We start from the raw sequence: 24998 nt of genomic DNA on the forward strand, positions 1-24998 counted from the left end.
GAAACTTGTCTCACATCAGATGGTCAGATTGCAATTATCAAAGATTGCAAAGAGCTTGATTAATTTATTTTAATTGAACCGTATAAAATATGTGACATATTATATATAATCTTGATTCAGCTGAAAAACACATCTAAGTATAAATTTAAGATAAAATATTAATACACTTTAAATATGATACATTACCCAAGTAACGTGTCATTTAAGAAACGTTTTTAATATATTTTACAAACGATAATAAAACGTTACATACATTTATAAAACGTATATAAAACCAACATGTGCTACCAGGGTACCCTTTGTTGTTCGTGAGACGAACTCAATCTGCTCCTGTGTTCATGAGACTGCAAAAGCAGGAGCAAGAGCAGACCATAGAATATTACAGTTGTAGATGGGAGATTGTACTATTCTTTCGGATCCAGATCTCACTCGCTCTACTCTCGTTATCATAAGCACCCACAGCTAGTCGAACATGCTATAAGTTTACGAGTAGTTGATGCACCATTGAAAATACGACACTGAACCTATTTAAGGCGTTTTTACTGCGCGATGCACGTATATTGAAAAACGGCCCTGCCTTTTAACAGACAGCTCAGCCTGCTCAGCGATATCGAAAAGGTGCGGAATTGAAGCACCGCGTTTGTTAATTTCAAAGAACGATAGATACTTGCGACAATGGCGGCCATCAGTCTGTTGAATCCGAAAGCCGAATTTGCCCGAGCGGCACAAGCGTTAGCGGTAAACATCTCCGCTGCCAAAGGCATTCAGGATGTGATGAAAACCAATTTGGGTCCTAAGGGAACCATGAAGATGTACGTATTCGCCGACTCACATGTTCGCTTTATTCCTCATTCCGTCTTATTTTCGTCGATTTCCTTTGTACTGAGTAATGTTGAGCGCGAACAATCACAAAATAAAATTTCCAACCTGCTTTCGGCTTCCGATCATCAAAATGTGGCACGATACAATATCCTGACGTTTCTTATTCTCCTTATTTGGACATGTCGTACATAGATTGTACCGACAAGAGAAGGCGTCGATGTTTTTTGAATGTTTTTAACTCTTTTTCCTTCTCCAAGATATTAACATTTATTTTTTACAATTACGACACTTGTATATTTACAATATGAGCAGAAATAAAGTATTAACTAATATATGCTTATTAGCAATTTTAATTTAGTACAAGTCCTTGTTTAATCACAAAGATGTTTGAAAGAGAATATTTTTTGAATCGGTCAAATTTACAGGTTGGTTTCAGGAGCTAAAGATATCAAAATTACCAAAGATGGTAATGTGCTTCTACATGAAATGCAAATTCAACATCCTACAGCGTCCTTGATAGCTAGAGCATCCACTGCTCAAGATGATATGAGTGGTGATGGTACCACTAGTACTGTGCTAGTTATTGGTGAACTTTTGAAGCAAGCTGATTTATACATATGTGAAGGACTACATCCCAGAGTGATCACAGAAGGTTTTGACTTAGCTCGTGCTAAGACATTAGAAATCTTAGATTCTTTGAAGATCCCAATAGAACCCATTAAGCAGAATCTAATGGATGTTGCAAGAACTTCACTTAGAACAAAGGTCCACCATACTGTAGCTGATAAGTTAACTGAGATCTGCGTAGATGCTGTATTGGCTATTAAGCAGCAGGATCAAGAAATAGATTTGCACATGGTCGAATTAATGGAGATGCAACATAGAACAGCAATCGACACCACTCTGATTCGTGGCATAGTCACCGATCATGGAGCCAGACATCCAGATATGCCAAAAAGACTAGAGAATGCATACATTCTCACCTGCAATGTGAGTCTGGAATATGAGAAAAGTGAGGTAAGTGTGCTTTTAAAAGAGAATTTAATATAATATAGGTCTATATCAATAGTCATTACTTAAAACTTATCCCATATGAAATACTCTGATCTGAATCTAGATTTAGAGATTTAAGTTTTTTATTTGAATCATATAATATACGTAACATTACATTTGTAATTGTGATTTAGCTGAAAAACGTTTAATTCTAAATTAAAATTTAAGTATCTCACAGAGGTAAGTTTCAAATAACAATTAATTATAGTCATAGTGTAATATGTTCAAGAGACCTAAAAGCATAGTTTGAATTCTTGTTTTGCAGGTGAACAGTGGATTCTTCTACAAGTCAGCCGACGAGCGCGAAAAATTGGTAGCTGCTGAACGTGTGTTCATCGATAATCGCGTGAAGAAGATTGTCGAGTTGAAGAAGAAGCTGTGCGATGGAACAGACAAGTCGTTCGTCGTGATAAATCAAAAAGGAATCGACCCGCAATCCCTCGACATGCTCGCGAAGGAAAACATCATTGCTTTGCGTAGAGCCAAGCGCAGAAATATGGAGCGTTTGGCGCTCGCGTGTGGTGGTGTAGCCATGAATTCTGTGGATGATTTAAAAGAAGAACACTTAGGATGGGCTGGCCTTGTATATGAACATGTTCTGGTAAATCTCTATTTTCGTAAAGCATGCTCTAATAATTATCGTAAGGTTAATTTGATAATGAATATTTCATCTATTTCATTTTAGGGAGAGACTAAATATACTTTTATAGAAGAGTGCAAAAAACCAAATTCTGTCACCATTCTGTTAAAGGTAAAGCGATGGATTGTTATTACTATTATATATTAAATTGATTAAATAGATTGTTATTACTATTATATATTAAATATGAATATATTAAATATGAATACAAATATGAATACAAATATGAATAATTGCTGATGCATTGGTGTGATTCAGGGACCGAATAAGCATACGCTGATACAATTAAAAGATGCTGTACGCGATGGACTTAGGGCAGTAAAAAATGCCATTGACGATCGCGCAGTCGTTCCTGGAGCTGGTGCTTTCGAGGTTGCAGCCAGTCAAACTCTTCAACAGTATAAAGAGAAAGTTAAAGGAAAGCAACGTCTAGGAGTGCAGGCCTATGCAGAGGCTTTACTCGTCATTCCGAAGACTCTCGGTAAATATAACATTTATTAATCTAAACGTAAGAAAGAGATAGTAGATAAAAGCCCTATCGCAGTTATTGGTGCATTGAAGGAAATCATCTATTAAGTGAAATGTCGATGTCTGGTTATTTGTTACGTAGTGTTAATTGTTTATCATGTATAATTGCGCATTGATAACTGCAATAAAACTCTTACTGATTGTTTCTTTCATGTCTAAATTTGTCCTTACAAAAGAGCTCCTTTTTTTGAGGCTCCTAACTATTTGCTGTGAAACTCTTGATTGATAATGTCGAAAGCGAGAAAATACACGCTCAAAATCCCTGCAAAATATATAAAAATAAAAAGACATCCACAAAATAACACTCGCAATCGATGAAGCTGATATATAAAATAGTCCAAACACTTTATTTTTACTCTAACAGTCAATAAATAACCATAAGATTAATATGACATGCAACCTTTCTTTTTAATTTTTTTTCATTTTTTTTTTTATTTTTGTTGTTAATTTTACAGCTATTCATTGATTATTAGAATAGGAAAATATTCAGACTATTTTACAAATTGCTTGATCAATGTCATTTTATGAATATATCTTTTTATATATATTTCTCAATGTAAAAACGTATTATTAATCAGATTACTTTTATTAATGTGATGTTGATGTTGTTGCTATATCATTATCCTTTTTATTCCTTATATTTCCAGCTATTAATAGTGGATTCGATTCGCAAGATACAATTGTGAAATTATTTGAGGAAAGTACTACTTTAGGAGAGGCAGTAGGATTGGATCTATCTACAGGAGAAGCTTTAAAACCTGCGGATGTTGGGATTTATGATAATTACAATGTGAAGAAACAAATTATCAATTCTTGGTAATATTTATTATGATATGCTATCAAAATTTGATGTTACATATTTAAGTGGATAATCACATCATATATGCAAATTTTTTAAATTTTCAGCACAATTATTGCCAGTAATCTTCTTCTGGTCGACGAAATAATGAGGGCGGGATTATCTTCACTTAAAGGATAAATATTGTGACGCAATTTTTTCTTGTGGAACTGAGAAATTTTAAGGACCATTAAATCTTTTTTCACACAAAGTTAAATTACTAAATTATTATTCATTTTGCACTGTACCTGTTAACTGAATTTGTCACTTAATCTTGCTTTTAATATAACTGTTTAATACAATAATTAATACATTCAATGTTAATAAAATAATGCTTTCGTAAGGAATATTTCGTTTACTTATCAAATTCATAACAAGGTAAGATTCAAACTGAAAGAGTGATGTATGGAGTGTCTTTGAAAGTATAAATCCATAGCTGTATGAATAATGTGAGCATATATTTTAAACAAAAAGAAATAAATTAAGCGACCAAAAGGAAATTCGGTGCAAAGACATGTACAAGTTTATGATCCTATAGAAACGATTATATTTGCTGTGGTATTTCCTTTTTTTCTTAATTAAAAGGTACATGTATGTAATAAGTTTTTTTTTATTAGAGTTGAGAGAGAGAGAGAGATATATATATATATATATATATATATATATATACACATGTGTGTGTATATATGTGTGTGTGTACACACACGTATACACAGAGTAAATTACATACAAGACAATTTATAAAAATCAAAAATATTTATTTGAAGTATAATACACATTATTTACAGTCTTTTCTAAAAGCTATTTCTGTACGATACACTTGTTCTGTACTAGTACACTTGTCAGTCTTGTCTTTTCATAGAAAATCTTCCTGATTCTTGCTGTTTTCTATCATATATTAAATGAACAATTTAACGAAAAGTATGATCATAACAATGGTATACGAGACTAAATTAAATAATCTTACTAAGAGCATACACAAGTACAGGTTATGCTCCATTATTATTATATGCGCTAACTCGTCTTATCCTGATTTATTTATATCATATCTATATACATATTGCGCATATTCAGTAGTGAAATTGCGCATCACATGAGTTTAAATTAAATATCCAGCTTTACCTTCATCTCGCAAAAAAATAAGAGATAAACGACATATTTACATCATATAAGTGCGTGACACATTCACTTCTTTTGACATCGGCTATAAGTACTTGTGCTGCTATTTTGAACGAAGTAAACACTACACAATGTTACTCGACACGAACGGCTAACGTATAATTACGAGAAAGATTTTATAAAAGTAGTATTAAAAATAGTTTTATTTCGTTACTGTCGTCCTGATGTTTGTTAATTATCGTGATGTATAACTTTACAATATATTTGTGAATTAAAAAAAAACAAATATTAATTTAGCAGAGAGTGCTATCTCTCGTGTGCAAAGAAAAACCTCACATTGGAACATTTACATTTTCGAAACAACAAATTTGTAATTAAGGCCCGTATTAATAATCATTATTTGAAACTCATCTCAAGTGATATACTGAGATTTTAATTGAATAAAATGACAGTTTTAAACTGAATCGCGATTATATATAAATCGCGATATTATACATAATAATAATATCGCAAAATTTGTTAGATATAAACATTACATATATCATAATTAAATTAAAACCTTGAATCTAACTCCGGATAAAAATTGGAATATCTTACGTGGGGAAAACTTTAAGTGCCAACTATTAATACAGGCCTAAGATTACCAATTACAATAACGTTAATCGTTTACCGCTTGTTTTTCTTTATCTAATACATAATGTTATCATCACTTCTACCATATGTATACGTTATATAATACGAAGAAATGTGACAGCAGAGCAAAGAGACAAAGACAACTTAAATATCAATTTAACGTTAAGATATATTTTTACTTTACTCTCGCTATCGCAAGCAAATCGCATCGTGTATTGACATAATAAAACCCGAGCTTTTTCTCATTGATGTTTCACTTATATAAATGGATTTCTATAATAATCGGTAGTACATCGCTATTTAACGAATATACAAAAATTCCAGGTTTAAGCCGTACAGGAAAAATGAAGTTTATCTACAAAAAGAAATAAGAAAAGTAAAATAATAATCGAGAGACATTTATATGTGTTGTGAGAAGAGTTTGGCGTGTATGGGGTCGTGTTTAATGTCCTTCAGCACCACTTTCGGGTTGATATTGATCAGTTGGGCGAGAGTAGTGCAGCTCACTTTCATGCTGTGACCACCGAGCATCATGTATGTGTTCACTTTGGCTAGATTAATAGGATCGCTCGGTACGCCATAATGCGAGGACCGTTTGCTCTTGGTCTCTTCGTCAGACTCTGTATCCATGACCAAGCTGCGCTGACTGACTTTGCTCGTCGTAGCCTCGCGCAAGTGCTTCGGCAACGGATTCGTAGATTTACGTGCGACAGCTTTGAACGCACGGGGACTCGGTTTCGTGTACGGGACGATCGACTTGGTCGTGGACTTCTTCGCAACTGCGTGACCAGTCGATTTTGGTCGTACGACATCTCGAATACTATTCTGACTGAAATCGCTCTTTGACGCGACATTATCGCCGTCGCTCGCCACATTGCTCTGCTTGAACCTCTTGATCAACTTGTCCACGACCGCATCGAAATTCGAGATGCTCTCGATTTTGGTTGGCAGACCCAGATGTTTTTCTGAACTATGCGCGGACACCCCTACCGGCGTGTTGAAAGCTTCATCGCAATATTTACATTTGAATAGATTCACATGCCTGACCACGTGCTTCTTGATCGTGGCGAGAAAAGTAGTGGTGTACGAGCAAACGCTGCAAACGAATCTCGTCTCGTCTTCTTGCTGTTGTTGCTTCTTAAAATTTGACGGTAAGTGTGAATGGAACATATTATGGTGAGTCTTCATGTCGTTATCTGTCTCGCAGAGCTCGTGGCACCACTGACAGATCCATCCTTGGCCGGCCGCAGCATCCGAGGAACTGCACAATGGATTCTCCTCCGATTGCTTTGCGAAGTCGCATGACGATTCGGCAATCTTCATTATCGTTTCACTTAGTTTCTTCCTGTGCAACTTCATCGACATCATTTGCTCTCTTTTGAATACCCTCGCAGACATCTGACACTCTCCGTACATGAACGGCAGACCACCACTGGTCGTCTTGTTTGCATTGGGCACATTAGGTGATCCCTCTTTGTGCATCAGATCCCAATGTCGCATGAGGAACACCAATGACTGACTACGGTTGTTGCAGTACGTGCAGCTATATACCGTAATGTTTGTATCATCTTCGTCGGGAGATTCCATGTGTTCTTCTTCTATGTCGTCCGTATAGATGTCTATGTTTCGTTTTTTAACTTGCGACGACCCGTTACCACTCGACTCACCAGACGAACAGCTAGCCAATGGGACTTGTGTCAGGAACGGCAGATGTTCATGATTTACTTGCCAATGCTCCACTAGTTCAGCTTTCACGGAACAACTATACGTGCAATAAGGACATTTGATGTGCTTGACAACGTGCGAACGCATGTGCGACTTCAGACCGGTGTAGTTTGCGGCCGTGAAGCCGCACACCTCGCATTCATATCCCTCGGAACGTTCTTTGTTGCTGCCTCTATCGTCTGCCTTTGTGTCATCTACGTTTGACTTACGCCTCTTCCTGATTTTCAGTGGGCAGACCAGCCCGTACTCCTTCTCCCAAAATTCGTTGGTCAATTCGGGTCCACCTGCAGCTGGATTGTGTACAATCTTCATTTCACGGTCTCGATGTTTGGCACGCATGTGTTGGCGTATCATCTGCTCCGAATTAGTGCTGCGGTCGCAGTAAGGACATAAAAAGCCGAGCCGCTTCAAGTGCCTCAGTTGAACATGCAGCTTGAAGCCGCGACGTCGATCAAACTTTAAGTTGCAATGCTTGCATATCAGTTTAGTCTTCAGCTCGTCTTTCTCAAAAGCTGCGCATGAAAGTTTATTGTTAGTAATGATAGTGAAGTATTGGCTCCCATAATACACTGTGGCTTGTGAGAGGGCCACAAAATTAATATACTTGTCTTCTTAACTTACTTATCACTAATTCGCGCCAACTTATTTATTACATTGCCCTCAGCTTATCTTTAAATCCTTACCCGGAAGCTTCTCGTCTTTTCTCTACGTTAAATTTTTACTACTACGATATAGATCTACGGTTAATAAAACTGGAACAGCGAATAATTCTGTAACCTTACATTTATCGCTTTCGGACATATCCATGCTCCTGCTACTATCCAACTCGTCATCCTTCATATCAATCACGAGATCCTCGTCGTCTCTACTATCACCGTCGTCAAGTTCATCTATGTTTCTATCGGGGTTCTGAAGAATGTCGTTCTGCAAATTGGTTATCGTGGTTGCAAGATTCACAGTTTTCGTATCGGTGTTGGTCGTCTTTAGTAGGTTGACAACGTCCGAATTCGTGACGTGCACTGTTGGATTTTTGCTGACAGAACTAGACTTTTGAGATCCTGCTTTTATCATATCTGTCTGTTTCTTTAGTAAAGTTATTACCTGTAAATTAAATAGCATCTTCTTTGTAATGTTTAATTTTCTTAATTAATTTAACGTTTATCTTTCAAATTTGCTTCGGGAAAATTTACATATCTATCAGAGCACAAAATACTTTTCTCGGTCTAATGGAGTTCAATAAACATACCCAATCTTCAATTGCATTGTCCGGCGAAAGCGGCTCGTGATCTGGACGTTCTCCATTATGATGTTTCGTAAAATGTTGCATCAATGCATTGCGATTTACTGACAAATATCCGCAAGCCTTACAATGCCACCTAAAGGCAGATAATTTTCTCTTAGTGGGACATTCGAAAAAGCAGCAAAAATCACAAATTTTAATCCTAAGTTTCAATCGCTTACCTCGCATATTTTAGTTCCCTGTAAAGATGATCTCTCATATCGTGCTTATACTTCGTTTTGAACTGATTGCAGAGCGTACAAATGTACATATTGCCATCCGGTTTGCCATAAGGTCCAAATCTACCCACGTCCGAGTCGCTAAGTTCGGTCGCGTTCCCTCCCGTGTCTTCGATGGCTGTTTTTTCAGTGGCGCCGCGTGAATCGGATTTAGTTTGTGGCTTTATGCTTTGGTTGTCGCTTTCCGTCTCCTCGGACAGCTTCTCACACGAGAGAGACCTCTTAGACTTCTCCTTGCATTGCTTGTTCTCATCAAAGGACGCTGACTTCGCCACCTTTATTTTACCCAATTTCGTCGATAGTTCTGTCTCGTTCTTACGCTTGCCCAAAGTCACGCCCTTCGAGTTCGTGGATGTTATTTCGCTCGGTGTTTCGTTTTCTTCTTCCAGAAGAATTCCACGGATATGCCGTATTCGTGGCATGTCTCTCCTCCAGAGCGGCGTCGTGTCAAAAGGTTCGTCCTGTCCGCTTTGCTCTACGACTTCCGTATTGCGTTTGTTGACTCCTCTTATCCTCTGATACACTAAGACAAAATCGACATTGGGATCGTAAGCGTGCTTGCTGCTTATGTGTTGCTCAAAGATGATCTTTCCGCTGGTCTTGAAAGAACACAAAGCACACTTATATTGACACTTCTCGTCGTGAACCGTAGCGGCGTGAGTGCTCATCTCGGCCTTGTAGGCGCTTTTGAAGTCGCAGAGATTGCATTTCCAATGATTACCATCCGGATCCGGTACCTCGTCCTCATTTTCCTCCTGGTTCGGCTGCGATATGTTTTCTGTGTTATCGAGTTCTCTTATCACCTTGACAAATGGTCTCTTTTCTGGGTGTTTGTCGGTAAGATGACGTTCCACGACATACCTGGATGACATTTTAAAACTATCAGAAAGCATAGAAAGTGCACTGAAGTCGATAAGAAAAGTCATAAAACATATGACAAGTAATGTGGTCACCTTGATTTCTACATACTGGTCTTTTTGTACAGGAACAATTGTAACATCTTATCGCGTTTCGGAACTTGGTTTCATCAATATATCAATAATCATTACTAAATATAGACTAGTCATACTTGTCAAATGTTTTAAAATAATAATATCGCATTTGTGCTTTAACTAAAAATTGTGTCAAAGGATGTGCATAATATGATCATATGAGTACTCATTGAGTACGTCATAAGTATATGCAAACCTTTGGTAATGGTGATGATTACAATGTGAACATTTATAAAGTCTGGCGTCGTGCATTTTCAAATGTACGCCCATTTTATCAATCGCTATATTTTGGCTTTCTTGACCAGGTGACGGTGGGGGACAATGTGGGCAACGAAAATACGGCTCTTCGGAATGCAAAGCTTTCAAGTGATATCTCAACATAGCTTCATCCACTGTCAGGTAATTACATTCAGCAACGCCACATACATATCTGTCAAGGCAGAAATAAGATGACAACTTTGTAATTGCGCTTGCAGTCCACATTCGTACCTTTTATGTTCCGGTACAAATTTCGGTATAGCGATATCCTCTTCGACCTCTTTGATAGCTTCTTTCGGTTTCGCGCCCATTCGACCATTCTGATGCGAGCTACTCGCCAAATTCACCATTTTGTCAAACATCCTCTCCTTTTTGTCTAAACAAGGAACGGGATTCACCGGTCCGGTCTCAGGCACAGTTTGGTCCTTTGCATGAAGTTGCAGATGCCGGATTATGTTTGTCCTGACCTTCGTAGTATATGGACACACGGCGCACTGAACTTCCCGAAGATAAATCGCCTGACGCGGTAATAGATCAATCTCATTGGGATTGAATGATAATTTTTCGTTATCCACCGCAACCGCTGCTGCTGCTGTTTTCTCGATCTCGGGCTCCATGGGTTTCGGGCCTCTACGCTTCTTTGTCTTTCGTTCGCCACTTCCAAAACGCTGTGTAAATTACACACATAAGAGAATTACACAAACTCTTCAAAGAAAAGAATAATAGCTGATAATAAAAGTGTAGTTATATTAGATAAATTTTTAATTATTTAAATACATTAAATAATTATTAAATACGTTATTAAATTATTTAATTCTTTTTAATAACTAATAATAATAACTAATAACTATAATAAAAAAAGAGAAGAGACTCTTAGGTATATTTAATGAAAAAAATCAAAGAGAGAAAGTCCTATGTAATACAGTAAGCTTTTAATGTGAATAAAAGTTAAGAAATCAAAGTTCACACAAGCCTTGCTTTCTTTGTTAAAAAACTTAGTTAATTTGCTTAGTTAAATACTTTGTTAAATACTAAAAATTATTTTGTTAAATACTTTGTTAAATACTAAAAATTAGTTACAAAAAAGGGACTCACAATTGCCTGTACAATAAAAAGACCATCAACCGATGGATTCGTCGGGTCCGCCGGTACCAATTTCGCGTTTGGAAATTTGTGTTTTGTCTTCATGTGAGCTGTTGCCTGATACGAGACCGGATACCTAACTTTACACAAGGAACATCCAAAACGCTTCAAACCGTGTATCTTCAAGTGTTCCAGAAGAAAGCCAATTTTGATGAAACGTTTTGCGCAATGTGCGCAATGCAAATTCTTCGAAATGAAAGCACACTCTTTGATGTGCTTCTTCAATAACAGCGCAGTCGTTGTCGCAAAATTGCATTCCAAGTAACCACATTTGTATAGGTCGAGTCCTGTGAAGCCAGTGTCTTTGATGTCCTCCAAAGTCAAAAGCCGCGCAGCTATGTTGTCGAAATTTGCAGTCGTGTTGGATATATCTTTATCTCCGGTAGTATCTTCAGATTGCTCCTCCTTTTCGGTCGTCTGTTCGGAAAACTGCAGCTGCTCCATTGTTTGATCCGCAACGTTCTCGACGCTCTTCTTCTCGACGTTCTTCTTCTCGACATTCTTTTTCTCGGCCACTTTCGAGTTCTCGATATTCTCTAAGATTTCGATGTCACTGTCTTCAGTTTTATCACTAGTTATCGCCGTATCATTTTTGCAGAATGACGCATTGCTGGAGTTGGATGTAAGATTCTTCAGGAAATTGGGACTGTCAAGGAGATTCGTGTTGATAAACTCGTCGGTGCAAGTAAGGTCATCGGAAAAGTCCAATGGATCTGTCGCATTAGAATCGTCCAGCAGTGCCGACTCGTTGAGAATCTGCTTCCTCACATGATTGGTCGGCTTATTCTTCTGGGATTGTATCAGCAACGACCTATTCTCGTCGGACTTGCTTGATGGAAGTTCGTCTTGCTTTGACGGCGAATTCTGTTTTGTCGATGATGTAGTACTGTTATGCGTGTCTTTGTTAGTGTCATCAACGAGAGACGCGTCTTTAGACTGTTCTGTTACAATATTGGAAGTACTAATAGCGGCTTCTGCGTTGTCTAGTTCCATTGTTTCGAGGGTATTATGAGTCGTATTGTTCATTGGACCGGTTCCTTCTTGACTCAATGTAGTTTGAGCTACAGTCGGGTCTTTATACCTAAGAATCTTTATCGTGCCTCCAGCAATTTGAACTTTTAATGCGTCTCCCGCGGGTGCATCCTCTTTGGAACTGGCTGCGCCATCGTTTGGTTTCTGAGTATTTTCTTTAAGAGTTCCATTGTCGTTGTAAGTTCGTATAAGAAGTTGATTTATAACATCTTCTTTTATCACCTGAAAATTAATTGCAGTTGAATGAAACAATAGTGTGATAGATAATTTGTTTTCACAATAATCAAGTGAATTTTAATAATCATACCACTGAAGAAAGCGCGCGCTCGAGTATTTGGGGCAGTTTATTGCAATGACAAACGCTCAAATGTTCGAGCATTTCACTTGTATTGTCACTACCGTACACACAATATAGACACTGGTATTTGTCAATTCCATGCGATTTATAGTGCTGTGAGTATTAAAACAAATTACTTTACAAACAAAATACAATTACTTTTGCTAAGTGAAAATCAATAAGTGTACAGTACAAGGTACTTACAGATATAATCAGTGCTACCGTAGTGAATGAGCTTTTACATAAATGACATTTGAAATAGGGGAAGAGCTTAGAACCCGAATGTGCTGATTTTAAGTGCATAGTAAATGATTCGGGTAAGTAATAGGTCTTGCCGCAATCTAAAAATAATATCATCGGCCAATAATTATACAGCAGATAAATACACATTGTCGCGAAAAAAAGCTAAAATAATGTTCAAATGAGACATTATACTTTCAGTAATAGTGAAATTGTTTATTAGTTTTTTTTTATATCGGCTAATGCAGATAGCGAGGAAAGAAAACAAAGTATATAAACTATATTTTAATATAATTTTCAAAGATTATATATAGATTCTTTTATATATGATAAAGTACACACACACACACACACACACACACACACACACACGCACGCACGCACGCACGCACGCACGCACACGCACACTTTTTTGTTCAATCTTCTTCCTTTTTTTTAAATATATTTCTGTTTTATTTTTATAACACGATTGGTTATGTTAATTTTCTGTTTTTGAAACTTTTGTATCCACGCGTCTTTGTACATTTATATGTCAAAAATAGTAAGCGCATTATACGATAAAAACAATGAGACATACCATGAGACATACACACGAATGGCAGCACATATTTGGAACGGTTTATCACTTCTTGTTTTGAAATATCCTTACCCATTTTACCCAATAACATATAGTATTTAGTATTAGGATGATAAGTTGTCTGGGGAAAATATATACATATAATTCATTAATAATATATATATATATATATATATATATATATATAAATAATTTATTAACAATATAATATTAGACTATAGTATGTGCAATATTATAGACTGTATTAATATCATAGTAGGATGTTGGATTCTACTATACTACACTAAAATGTTGTATGATGATCTTTGAACACTCTATAGTTGAACACTCTATAATAAAAATCTACAATTGAAATTCTTTTTCTTATTATTTTGTTTTTCTTATTCTTCTCTATTATTAAATCAAATAATCGATGAATATAAATCAAGCTCGATCAATCATAAGGCTAATCAAGTATATAGATAAAATTAATGCCCAGTACCTGATGTTGTAGTACGTAACACGCCGCAGCAGCACGATAGAAGCAGTAACCGCACTGATATCGGCAACAGCTGTGTTTTTCCCACATATGGATTCTCACTTCATTCCAATCAAGCATGAGCGTGGAGCAATAAACACACTTCTGATAATCGCACGGCGTCTTGACTTTCTGCTGCTTAGCATCCTCACAGTGCTGGTTATAATGGTGACAAAATAACGTAACGGAATCGGTCGTGAAATTACAATCGCGGCACATACACTTGTAGAAGTGAATCAATTTCGACGCTCGCAACATGGACCAGTATGCATCCGTGGATTTTAGTTTAGCCATGAAAGACGCGATCGACGCGTGATTCTTATCATCAACTGTTGTGGAATTTCGCAGCACTTTGAATATCTTACAATTCGTTGTGCTCGTCGGTGTCGGCGTCGGCGTCGGCGTCGGCGTCGGCGTCGACGTCGGCGAGGTCTTCGCGGAAGGAGCGATTCGGGGGATAGCGACTTTTGCGTTTTCTAACGTAAATATCTTGGCTTTTGGTATGGCTTTTGGTATGGTTTTCGGCTTGGGATGTATGGGTACAAAATTTGTAGCCAGATGAGTAGTAACAGTTTTTGTCGAGATAGGCATCTGATTCAATTTGGTGACTGGAATGAGCGTCATGGTATCCGACGTGGACGGCTGTGCCACCATCGGTATGTTAACGTTACTCGTCAACAGATGCGTCTTAATGTTCATCTTCTTCAATATCAACGGTTGATGCGCTTTCTTGAGTAACGGTATGTTCTTGTTCTTAACAGGAACGACCTCCACTGCTTTTCTGATATCGTTTATCTAAGAATATAATATCGAGATGTTAAAAATTGCAACGATAACAAAATAAATCGGCATAAAAATCGAAAGGTCAATAACGGCTGATGTCAATGTGCGGGCGATTATTAGATTTATTAAGAAAATATACGAATTGTAATCATGTTTCGGCCAATAGACTCTTCAGAACGAAAAAAAAAATATATATATATAAAATCTATTCTGAAATTTCACGGTGAAAAATCTTCCACCCAAGGTGTACTTGTTTGGAATAGTTTCCGAGCAAGTCCAACGTTGTTATTTGGATGCAACTCGAAAGTTCCCAAACGCAACCTAATGACACTCACGTGAGCAATGTTTGAAAATATATCAACAATGCTATTATAGATTTGTTCGGAATTGGATTCCGATCAAAATAATTTCATTATTCCTTACATTTCTATAGTGTTTTGTAAAAAAAAACGAAATTTATTTCGAAGTTAAGTATTTAAGTCTATAATAATATTGCAGAAGGCGAAATTGATAAATCTAACCTATGTGACAATGATAAATTAGACGACGCAACTCTTATGACTGAAAAATCAAATAAACTATGTCGCATCTTTGATAAATTCAGAAAAAATAATAAGATGTGATATCGTTGTTGTGCAAATTAAAATTTTCGTATATTTATTAAAATAATCGCATAAAAAACGGCATGGACCGCGCACGCACGCACAGCCAGATAATTATGTGTGATTATCTTAGGAAATAAGTATCATTATATGAAATTTTATTATTATAAAATGATTAGAGATTTATCTTCGGAAATGAGTATCATTATATGACACTACTGAAGGTATTACTTACTGAAAGTATTATTCACTTCTGTTGGGTAACATCGCACAATTTCAATATTTGACAATATTGGCCTTTGGTTTTTTATATTTATGTAAAGTTATATTAATATTTATTTGGAATAAATTACATATATTTCGAAATAATTTCAAAAATCAAAGTCAAAATACTATGTGATTTTCTTACGATAGGACTTTCAGCTTCATTGCATTCAGAATTTGGCGCGAGGCTCACTACATTCTCGATTTTTAAGAACGAACACTCTTCTTCCGTGTCAGTCTGCGATACATCTACTACGTTGTCTGACGGAGTTTCATCTAGCGATAAAATGTTCTCCATTAGTACAATTGCACATGCATCCCTCGAATATCTTAATCAACGAGATTTTTAAGAATCTTAATTAATATACTCAATAAGCAAATTTATAGCCGAATGCGCGCAGATTGGCTGCAAATTTCATCAGAATTCCATACTAAAACCATAGCTATCAGCTCAGACAGATACCCTATCGCATAACAGGTTTGCTCGGTTTCTGCTGCCAATCTGCTAGGATTGCCTATTAGCAGGCTTTGACACATTTCTGACAACAATTTGGCAACATAATTAGATATAATAAATCCTATGTTGGATTTGCTGCCTTTCACCAAAAATTTGCAGTAGGTTTTGCTCAAAATCTATTTGCACAAGTTTGGCTATTTAGTTAACCTACTTAGAATACAATTATCGTAACATAATATTTTCTTATTCTTGTTTTTTTTATTTCCTATTTCCCTTTTTTTATTGTTACAAGGATTGCCCGTAAGTACAGCAAGGTAAATAAATAAATAATAGATGACGTAAGTTATGTTTCATTTCAAGCACTTACCAACACCGGAAGCTTGTATGTCTTCTTGATTATCCGACAACGACGCCGGGAGAGACAACATGTCACCGCTCAGTCGTCTGAACCTGAGGAAGTTTTTTGGTGCACAATCGTCGATATTCGATATCGGCGGTGTCATTCCACGATCCTTAGCGTCTTCATTCATTTGTGAAGTTTTCGCGCTAGTGATCGAGATAACACTCGGTGCTTTCGGGAAGGCCGTCGAGGTCGGTAAAACGGGCTCACTTTTGACATCTACGTCTTTAGCTGCAGGCACCTCTAATGGCTTGGCGCTCTGGAGTTGCGCAGCTAATCTCTGTATAGTCGTTAACATTGGATCCCGTGATGACGACACGTTGATACTCGAGGTCTCCTTCAAAATCATATTAACATCCGTCGGCTCTGAATCGGACTGTTCACTGCTAGAATCAGACTCATAGACCGGAGAACGCCGTACGGTCTCAGCATCACTGATCTCACCGTCACTCTCTGAATTTTTACTCGGATCCATGATGACGAGCGGGTCGCGGATCTTAACATCCGCCTTGTCCGCATTATTGCTACTCGCCGTGTCCGATTTGTCGTTGTCAACCGATTGTTCCGTCAACAAAAGATCTTCCACTTGAGAATCGGTTGACTGACTCAACGGACTCTCATTGGTGATCTTATCTGTCTCATGTTTCGATGAATCCATAGTCGAGTCGGTTGACAACGGTTTTTCGTTGTTTGCTTGCTGCGAAACGTTCGCCGACTCGATGTGTTCGTTGACGGGACTAGCAACCGTGTCTGTCCGCATCTTGTTCTGTAATTTGTCTATTATAGACAGACTCGACTTTGAAAGATTCTTATTTATTTTGATACCAATATTATCAACGATCTCTTGCATCCTCTTTTTCCGTTCCAACTGTATCTCGACTTCCTTGTTTTCCAGTTCGGGCGGGCAAACAAATGCACTCATGTTGCCAGTGTTCACCGGTCCGTCGGGTTCTCCTTGAACGGACATTCTCGAACTCACATCGGTATCCTGCTTGGTTTCGTCGTTGGCTTGTGATTCTTGCAAATCACAGCTTTTATCACCGTTATCGTCGCTCTTGTCCTGAGGCTCCGTCACGTCGATGATGTCCGTCACTCGCGAGGTCGTGTCTATCTCTGTGTCCATCGGTGTGTCTTTGGACATTGCGTTTTCGATTTCTGACACTTGAGGCTTCACTTCTTCTTTAATCTCCTCGGCGAATGGTTCCTTCGCAGCTTCTTTGCATTCCTGCGGCTCTTGTACGTCCTTCCCGGCCTTACTGGTGGTTAACATCGACATATTGATCTTTAAAATTTTTTTGTCTGTCTTGTCTCGATGCCAAAACTTCGCGTGGGCCTCTACGTTTTCTCGCTTCAGCTGCACGTAGTTGCATTCGCGACATAAGTAACCGTAAACGCCATTCTCCTTCGGTATATCGTCCTCTTTCATGGCCTCGTTGAATGTGTCGTTCATCTTCCGACACATTTTGTAATAATGAGTTTTCATGGAGGCCTTCGCCACTGCCTTGTAAGTACAACTCTTACAGTGGTACCTGTACTCGCCTGTGTGCGTGGTGCAGTGCTCATAGAACGCCTCGATCGCTATATCAGCCGCGCCTTCAGTCTCGAACCAGCAAAATCTACATCGATATTTGCACATCTTATTCGTCGTTGTCGAAGAAGAAGTAGCTTCATCCTTAACACTTTCCTCAGCGTCCAGTATCGCGGCTTCGGCGTCAACCGACCTGAATCGCGCGATGAGGACTTCCTTGTCGGGATGAATAATTTTGTAATGATACACAATGTTTTTACCGGAGAAGAAGCACAGTTGGCACTTATACCTATCTTGACCGGTCCACGCGTATTTTATTAGTCGCTGGTTCATGTTGCGAAAAAGTTCCTCCATTACCTCATCATATACAATCGTCGACGGAGCTATCTTGGTGACCTCTTCTGTCGTTTGATCACCGGTACTTGGCTCGGTGATCACGCATTCCGTATTCTTTGTTTCTGTTGGCTGCGTATCTGCTTCTTCTGTTCCTGCTTCTTGTGTTCTTGCTTCTTCTGTTACTGCTTCTTCTGTCCCTGCTTCTTCTGTCCCTGCTTCTTCTGTCCCTGTTTCTTCTGTCCCTGCTTCTTCTGTTCCTGCTTCTTTCATTTTTGCTTCTTTCGTTTTTGCTTCCTTCGTGTCTAATTTCATTCTTGTTCCTATTGACAATTTCTTTTGCATAAGCAAATGAATCGACTCGCACGAGACTGATTCTTCGGTTGCATTCGAACGTTTCGATATGGAGGTGAGATTATTCGATTCCATGTGATGATCTGTAGTGACGTCGGAATTGTCCGTATTCGCGGATTGTTGGACAACGTTGTCGCATTTCAACGAGGAGTCCACGCTCACATCGTCCGCCAGTTGTTTACCCGCAGTTTCTTTGGAAATAGTTTCCGCCATTGTAACGTTGTTATCACCAGATACCGCTGTGCTGTCTTCCACCTTGTCCATCGAGATATCAATTTCGTTGCTCATATCTTCGCATTCGATTTGACCAGCTTTGGAAGAAGTTGCCGATATGTTTTTCTTCTTCTTCTTCTTCTTCAATATTCCCAATCGCCAGCTTGATTTTTTCTTTTTCTTCTTCACCGAGGATTTCTTCGCGTTTATTTCAACGAGTGGTGGAGAATTAGGGTTTTCCTCAACGTCCGCTTCATTGTCTTTGTCAGTCATGCTCTTTTCTGTCGCGGTCGGCACCAGCCCCACTAGGATGTTGCTCAATAACTCCTCTTTGACCCCTGCTCTCGTTATACTTTTCTTGCTTGCGGTCGTGCTGCTCGACATAGAGATATCTGATATTATGCTCTCGTCCGTGAAAGACATCCCATCATCGCTCTTGCAGTCGGTGAGTAAAGAGACGCTTTTCTTCTTCGTCTTCTTCAGCTTCGAACTACGCGTGTTTCTCACAGGTTTCTGTAGAGGCTTCGAGTTCACGATCGTTTCCACGGAGTCCTGATCGGACTGTTTGTCCGGCCGAAGGGAGATATCTACCGCCGCTGTCAATTCGGATACGTCTATGCTGAAACTCTCGTCGGACGAACTGTCAAACATCACCTTAGACAAGTCAAACTTCGTAATATCAGTCTTCTCCACGAGCACCCGCGGCTCCTTATGTAGTATGCGTTTGCTTTTGCGCAACATATCGCTGGACTGCTCGACCTCTTCCTGTTTCAATGTGTTACTACTATTATTACCTAGCTTCCAGTCTGCCCGCAACGCCAGCGGTTGGTCCTCTTCGCTGTCGGACCTCGGTTCTTTAGAACGTAGCTTACGCGTCGATTGTTGGGCAACGTCCTTTTTGCTTTTGCTCTTGGACTTGGACTCCCCGCTATTGCGGGATTTAGCAAGAGTCTTCTTGGACTTGACATTACTCGCTGTTGACTCGTCTGCTTCGACACTTGACTCTCTAACTGAGGCGTTAAACGTCTCGTCCTTCTTAGAGCTTGTTGCCGTCGATCCGGATGAGAACTGATTCTCCTTCGATAATCTGCACATTCGGAAACCCGTTGCCGTCACTACTTCATCGCTGATAAACATCTCCCGGATGTCTTCTTGCAACATCTCTAAGGAATTTCTCCTCTTTGTTTTTGTCTTTGGTTTGTCGCTCGAAACATCGACATCTTTCTCCACGACAAATTCCGTCTTGTCTGTTTCGCCCTTATCTAATGACTCTTCTATGTCTTGTACTTTTTCCGAAGGAGCTGAATTAACTGGCTGATCTTTCGCTTCGTCCTTCTTTCCGTCTTTTGATTGACTATCTGGTTGCTTGTCATTTTCTGAATAAATATCAATGCTTTTATTATTATCTCCTAATCGATTACTTTCCTTTCCTAGACTGTCTTCTAATTGTAGATCATTATTATCATTGTTATAATATTTCGTCGTAATGTTGTCTTGTTTATTACTATTTTCTAATTGCGAATCGTTTGTCTCTGACTCTCTGATTTTATTATAGTCGTTCATTTGAACAGTACTCTTTTCCCTGAGATCTTCCAATAAACTGTCATTCTTTCTATCAGTACTTCCAGTTGACTCTTCATTCAAACGATCAGATGCCGTTAAGTCGACTTTATCTTCTGTGAAATCCTTGGTAGAATCTGGAGTGTCCATAGATGTCATGGAAACCGACTCGATTCTATCGTTATTCGCCTTAACGCTAGTATTTAGGATGTTTAGTCGCTCCGCGAGACTTTCGTCGTCCGAGCTGTCTGACATGATCACTCGCCTCTTCTTCCTAGTCAATGACTTCTTCGGCCCGATAGTCTCATCCTTGTCAGAGTTGCTACTTTCCGACTCAGACTCAATGATCTTCTGAATCTTCTTCAGCTTCTTTGCCTGCAGCGCTTCCCCGAGCTTCTGTAATAACTTTGCGTGTTCGACCAATTTTTTACCCTCACCACTTTCGAAAGACTTCCTGATGAGCGCCTCAATCAACTCCTGCGTCACTCCTTCGTCCTTGGACTTTGTACCGTCGGCTTCCAACTCATCCTTTCGATTCTTCTTCATAAATTCGATAGACTTGATATCAAGCGTCGTAGAAGACTTCCTCTTGTTCGTTTCCTCGACAAGAGACGAAATGATTTCGTCTTCTCTCATGATGTCAACGTGTTTAGAAAAGAGCGAACTGTCCGAACTGTCCGTTACGCCGCTAGTGCTGCTAACTTCAGCCATTGCGTCATCCTTGTCCAAATTTTCAGACAGCGATGTCGAATTAACAGCGGTACTGCTGCTTTTCTTGCCATCGCTTTTGGAGCGTGACGACTTTGAAGCAACGGCACCAGCTTTCTTCGTTTCATCGACGTGACTCGTCGTTGACGAGGGCTGCGACGATTCTGGCCGCTTAATCTTAGGAATCTTGAACTTCTGCAGGCCGCCGCTATGACTGGACTTGGTATCAATTGCCCCATACAAGCTTTCCAATGGCGATTGCATCCTATCTGCAATTGCCTTCGGCAATTTGTCCGTTTTCTCCTTGCAATTGCTCTCCGAATCGACGCGCTTCTCCGGCAACTTCTGCGGCTTCAACTTCTCCTTGTTAATCGTTTTCTTGGGGGTCCCCGAAAGCGCTATTGGAGACGTCACTGAAGGTTGCAAGCGTTTCCTCGGATCCCTCTCATTGTGAACGGCGTCTTTGACTTTCGTTGGCGGGAAATGCTTATCTTTGGCAAGACGGGGATCCCTGGCAGAAGTATTGCTATTGCTGCTGGTTTCTTTGGCTTGACTCGAGGTCGTCACGTTGTGCTCCATGCGAACACGTGGGTCCCTTTCGAACGCATTCCTGTTATCGCGGTTGAAACGACTGGAGTTCTCGCGATCGGAGTGGCTGTCTCGTGGCCAATCAGGCCGACGTACGTCGCGGTTGAAGTTAGGTCTTAGTTCTGCTCTATTCCTCTCGTTGTAGTAACTCTCCCTCCCACGACCTCTGCTGCCTCTGTTCCTGTCTCGCGTCCATGGGCAAGGTGTGTCGCATCGTGAGTATGGAGATCCCGTGGAAGTTTCCATGATACCAATTCCGCACGGAATCATGTTGTCGCTGTTATAAGAAGTCTCACCTATACCCCGACCAGCGGAACTGTCCCATGTTGACCTCGCGTGAGAGTACTCCGCAGGTCTATCGAAGTTTAGATCATAAGAGCCTTGACCCATTTGAAAACCTCTATACTGTGGCGGAAAGACATTGGTGGACATCAGAGAAGGAATTTCATCACGAATATTCTCCGGCCTCGTCGCGTGGCTCAGGTCCTGCGGTCGTCCAGGAGGATTCAGCGGTCTGGGTCCAGCCGCGGTATGATCCACGGGACTTCCACCCATAAACATGCCCATCGGATGTTGATAAGGTGGCATCGGCGGATTCGCCATTCCGCTGTAAGTGGAAGGTGCCCACTGCGCTTTACCAAATGGGAGGTCGCCGGTGGTCACTGAAGGTACAGGCCAATGTAACTGATTCATGCCTAGTCTGCTTTCCTGGTTCATGTGCATGTTATAATAATCGGTACCCTCTATCACAAATTCATTGTCGGACCTAGACGGAGCTATGTCCTTCCAGCCTTCCTTTAGCCCGCTCGGACGTCTCTGATATAACGGAACACCGATTCTTTCATCCACTTTGCTGGTTACATTATGAAGAATCGGAATCAAAGACGCTTCTTGATCCGGCACTCTGCATATGTTTTCGGGTGTAGTCGGCTTCTCTTTCGTGTTCTCGTGATTGTGAGTGTCGCGTTGCCGTGGATGCCTCTCGTAGTTGTCCGCATAACGCGGTTCAAATTTAGAACTCGTGGAAGGCGACTGAGGCAGACGATGATCGGGCGGTCCTTTGATCTCGCTCGACTTATTATCGATCTTCGCAATCATAGCCGAAGTAGCGTTGATCACGTTCGACGTGCATTTTCTGCTAAGCTTAATGATGTGCTTGTCCACCTCTTGCCATTGTTTCTCGCTCTCCCTCTCGGCAGCTAAATACGACAGCGAGAGCTCCTTCGAGACCTTATTGTCTTTTGTGAGATTTGTCTCCTGCCTAGAGTCTTTCTTATGTTTTGTGGAATCTTCACTTTTCTTTTCGCCCTTCTTCTCGTCACTGTTGCCCAAGAGCTCCTCCAAGTCTTCTATAGATAGCGGAGGTTCAGTGGAGATTGGTGGCGGCGAGACCAAAAGCGGCATCGGTGTTTTCGTCGGTGTTCTCGGGCTGCCGTGACTGTCCTTCGATCTGGGCGATAAAACTTTAGACCGCGAGAACATTATTTCGGGATCGGGAGACTTGAGCTGCACTTCCGGGACATTCACTGGTGACTCTGGTCTGACATTCGTTAAGGTTATATCCATATTCAGAATCTTAGTCTTCTCGAGCACCGACGACAATCGCCTGGAGCCACCTAGCGAAGGTACCGGAACGGTCGGTATGTCTGAACGTGAACCCATCGAGTAGCCTCTGCTGTCGTTGTTGACCTTCTGCGGCAGATTATTGCTGACCAACTTGGCTGCGCTAGCTACATCGTGACCGGAAGCTGTTAGTGGTTGCCAATCGTTGCCTTTGGTTTTGGTGTTATGTTTCTGCGACTCCTCCAGCATGTCCCATTCGGTGAACACAACGTCGTCCGAATGATTGGAGTCGGACGACGAGATGTTAATAATTCCCGTGCGCTCTGTGATCGTAATTATCGGAATCTTCGAGTTGCCTTGCTCCATGTTGCTTTTATCCTTGGTGAAGTCCGTACTGCGCTCCGTGGGGATTATTATGGGCAGAATTTGGCATCCAAAGTCCGGACTGACGGAGGGATCCGGACTCGCTGGCGTCTCCTCAAACTTATCCTTCTCCGCCGACTTCGGCGACTCCTCCGTTTTTTTACTCGGATCCGACTTGCCGTCTTCCGACGAACTGAAAGTCACGAGAATTTACTACTCGTCTGCTTGATTCCGGATCTATCGTCTGTCGTGTGAAGCGTTACTCACAAATTCTCGTAAATACAAGGACAACACTAAACAAATATGTAGCAACTTTCATTTCAACATACACTTCGTCATTTACGTTGCATGAACTATCTATGATACACATTGCATTTTTATATTTGTTAACCCTTTCGCTACAGCACGCTTGAAAGTGATACGATATGCAATACATATACAGTGTATGGAACACAATAATTATATGTTAGTATACAGAACTAACACTACGCGCAACGCAAATTATTTGCAATGCAAATAATTGTAATTCTCACACGAATTTATATATAACTTTCGTACATGTCTCTTTTTATGAATAACGAATATATACGGCTGTCTAATGCAAAGTGTTCTGCACATCTCGTATCCATAAAATTTTGAGTTATTATTATTATATGCCAAAATATGTCTATCTAAATATAAACACCCCTCTTTAAAAGGCGGATATATAGAGCGTTCTTCGTAATGAAAGGATCAAGTGACGTGCGTCTAGTGATATTCTCATACAACTCGTGATATTTATGATTATTTTACATTCTGATATCAAAAGATTGAACAATCTGAACAAAAAATGTAGCGTAGGCCATCAGTGACGCATGATATATATACATACACATATATTACTTTCTATATTATATAAACGTTTTATAGTAAAAATATATAAGTAGGAGAAGCGCGGCTTTACACCTCACAAAATGGCCAAACATTTTCACACAATCATGCTTATAATAATCTGCACTTCCTTTCAATATATATTATAACACATATATATATATATATATATATATATATATATGTATATATATATAGTACATAGTATATAGTATAACATAATATATACTTACGTGGAAGGTTGCAAAATGCTTCCATCATTTCGTTTAGTTGGTAATTGCAAACCAGGTGCATTTCCCTGAAACTCATATCGGATTAGAATAATTAAAATACAAAAACCATACATGCACTACGGAAGCCTGAAAACACTCGAAAGTATAAGAGAATAGCAAAAAGGACAACATAACGGATGTAAAGAACCAAGACTCGGTCAAATTCTC

The 24998-nt window shown here is 39.6% G+C and overlaps 2 protein-coding genes across 12 annotated transcripts in view; one reads left to right on the forward strand and one right to left on the reverse strand.

Annotated features, from left to right (window-relative positions):
- The first annotated feature begins 467 nt into the window (after positions 1 to 467).
- On the forward strand, positions 468 to 4228 carry LOC116847853 (T-complex protein 1 subunit zeta). Its single transcript, XM_032823315.1, has 7 exons — positions 468 to 812; positions 1248 to 1839; positions 2141 to 2476; positions 2561 to 2626; positions 2774 to 2996; positions 3691 to 3859; positions 3950 to 4228. The coding sequence occupies exons 1-7, from the start codon at positions 676 to 678 to the stop codon at positions 4020 to 4022; spliced, it is 1596 nt and encodes a 531-aa protein (XP_032679206.1). The 5' UTR covers positions 468 to 675; the 3' UTR covers positions 4023 to 4228.
- Positions 4229 to 4618: 390 nt separating this feature from the next.
- The window catches only part of LOC116847852, a 31515-nt gene continuing 11135 nt past the window's right edge, over positions 4619 to 24998 (reverse strand). For 9 of the 11 annotated variants that reach the window (XM_032823303.1, XM_032823312.1, XM_032823302.1 and 6 more), the window contains 14 exons: positions 24792 to 24862; positions 16446 to 23881; positions 15767 to 15897; positions 13937 to 14767; positions 13456 to 13576; positions 12843 to 12979; positions 12609 to 12752; positions 11222 to 12523; positions 10358 to 10794; positions 10065 to 10298; positions 8820 to 9737; positions 8605 to 8734; positions 8141 to 8459; positions 4619 to 7870 (listed from right to left, as the gene is read on the reverse strand). In XM_032823303.1, coding sequence (XP_032679194.1) covers positions 6033 to 7870; positions 8141 to 8459; positions 8605 to 8734; positions 8820 to 9737; positions 10065 to 10298; positions 10358 to 10794; positions 11222 to 12523; positions 12609 to 12752; positions 12843 to 12979; positions 13456 to 13576; positions 13937 to 14767; positions 15767 to 15897; positions 16446 to 23881; positions 24792 to 24862 — 14049 coding nt within the window. In that variant the 3' untranslated portion in view covers positions 4619 to 6032. The remainder of the gene's footprint in view (positions 7871 to 8140; positions 8460 to 8604; positions 8735 to 8819; positions 9738 to 10064; positions 10299 to 10357; positions 10795 to 11221; positions 12524 to 12608; positions 12753 to 12842; positions 12980 to 13455; positions 13577 to 13936; positions 14768 to 15766; positions 15898 to 16445; positions 23882 to 24791; positions 24863 to 24998) is intronic. The other 2 variants (XM_032823314.1, XM_032823313.1) reach the window with 1 other exon arrangement.

This window comes from Odontomachus brunneus, unplaced genomic scaffold (assembly GCF_010583005.1).
Source record: "Odontomachus brunneus isolate Ranch 3 - 2012 unplaced genomic scaffold, Obru_v1 Obru_scaffold_083, whole genome shotgun sequence".
NCBI lineage: Eukaryota > Metazoa > Arthropoda > Insecta > Hymenoptera > Formicidae > Odontomachus > Odontomachus brunneus.

Bases quoted from the DNA above. Each gene is read 5' to 3' on its own strand.
- LOC116847853 (XM_032823315.1), top strand. From the start codon at position 676: ATGGCGGCCATCAGTCTGTTGAATCCGAAAGCCGAATTTGCCCGAGCG. The intron at 2,477-2,560 runs GTAAATCTCTAT...ATTTCATTTTAG, and splicing joins TTGTATATGAACATGTTCTG to GGAGAGACTAAATATACTTT. The intron at 2,627-2,773 runs GTAAAGCGATGG...GGTGTGATTCAG, and splicing joins CTGTCACCATTCTGTTAAAG to GGACCGAATAAGCATACGCT.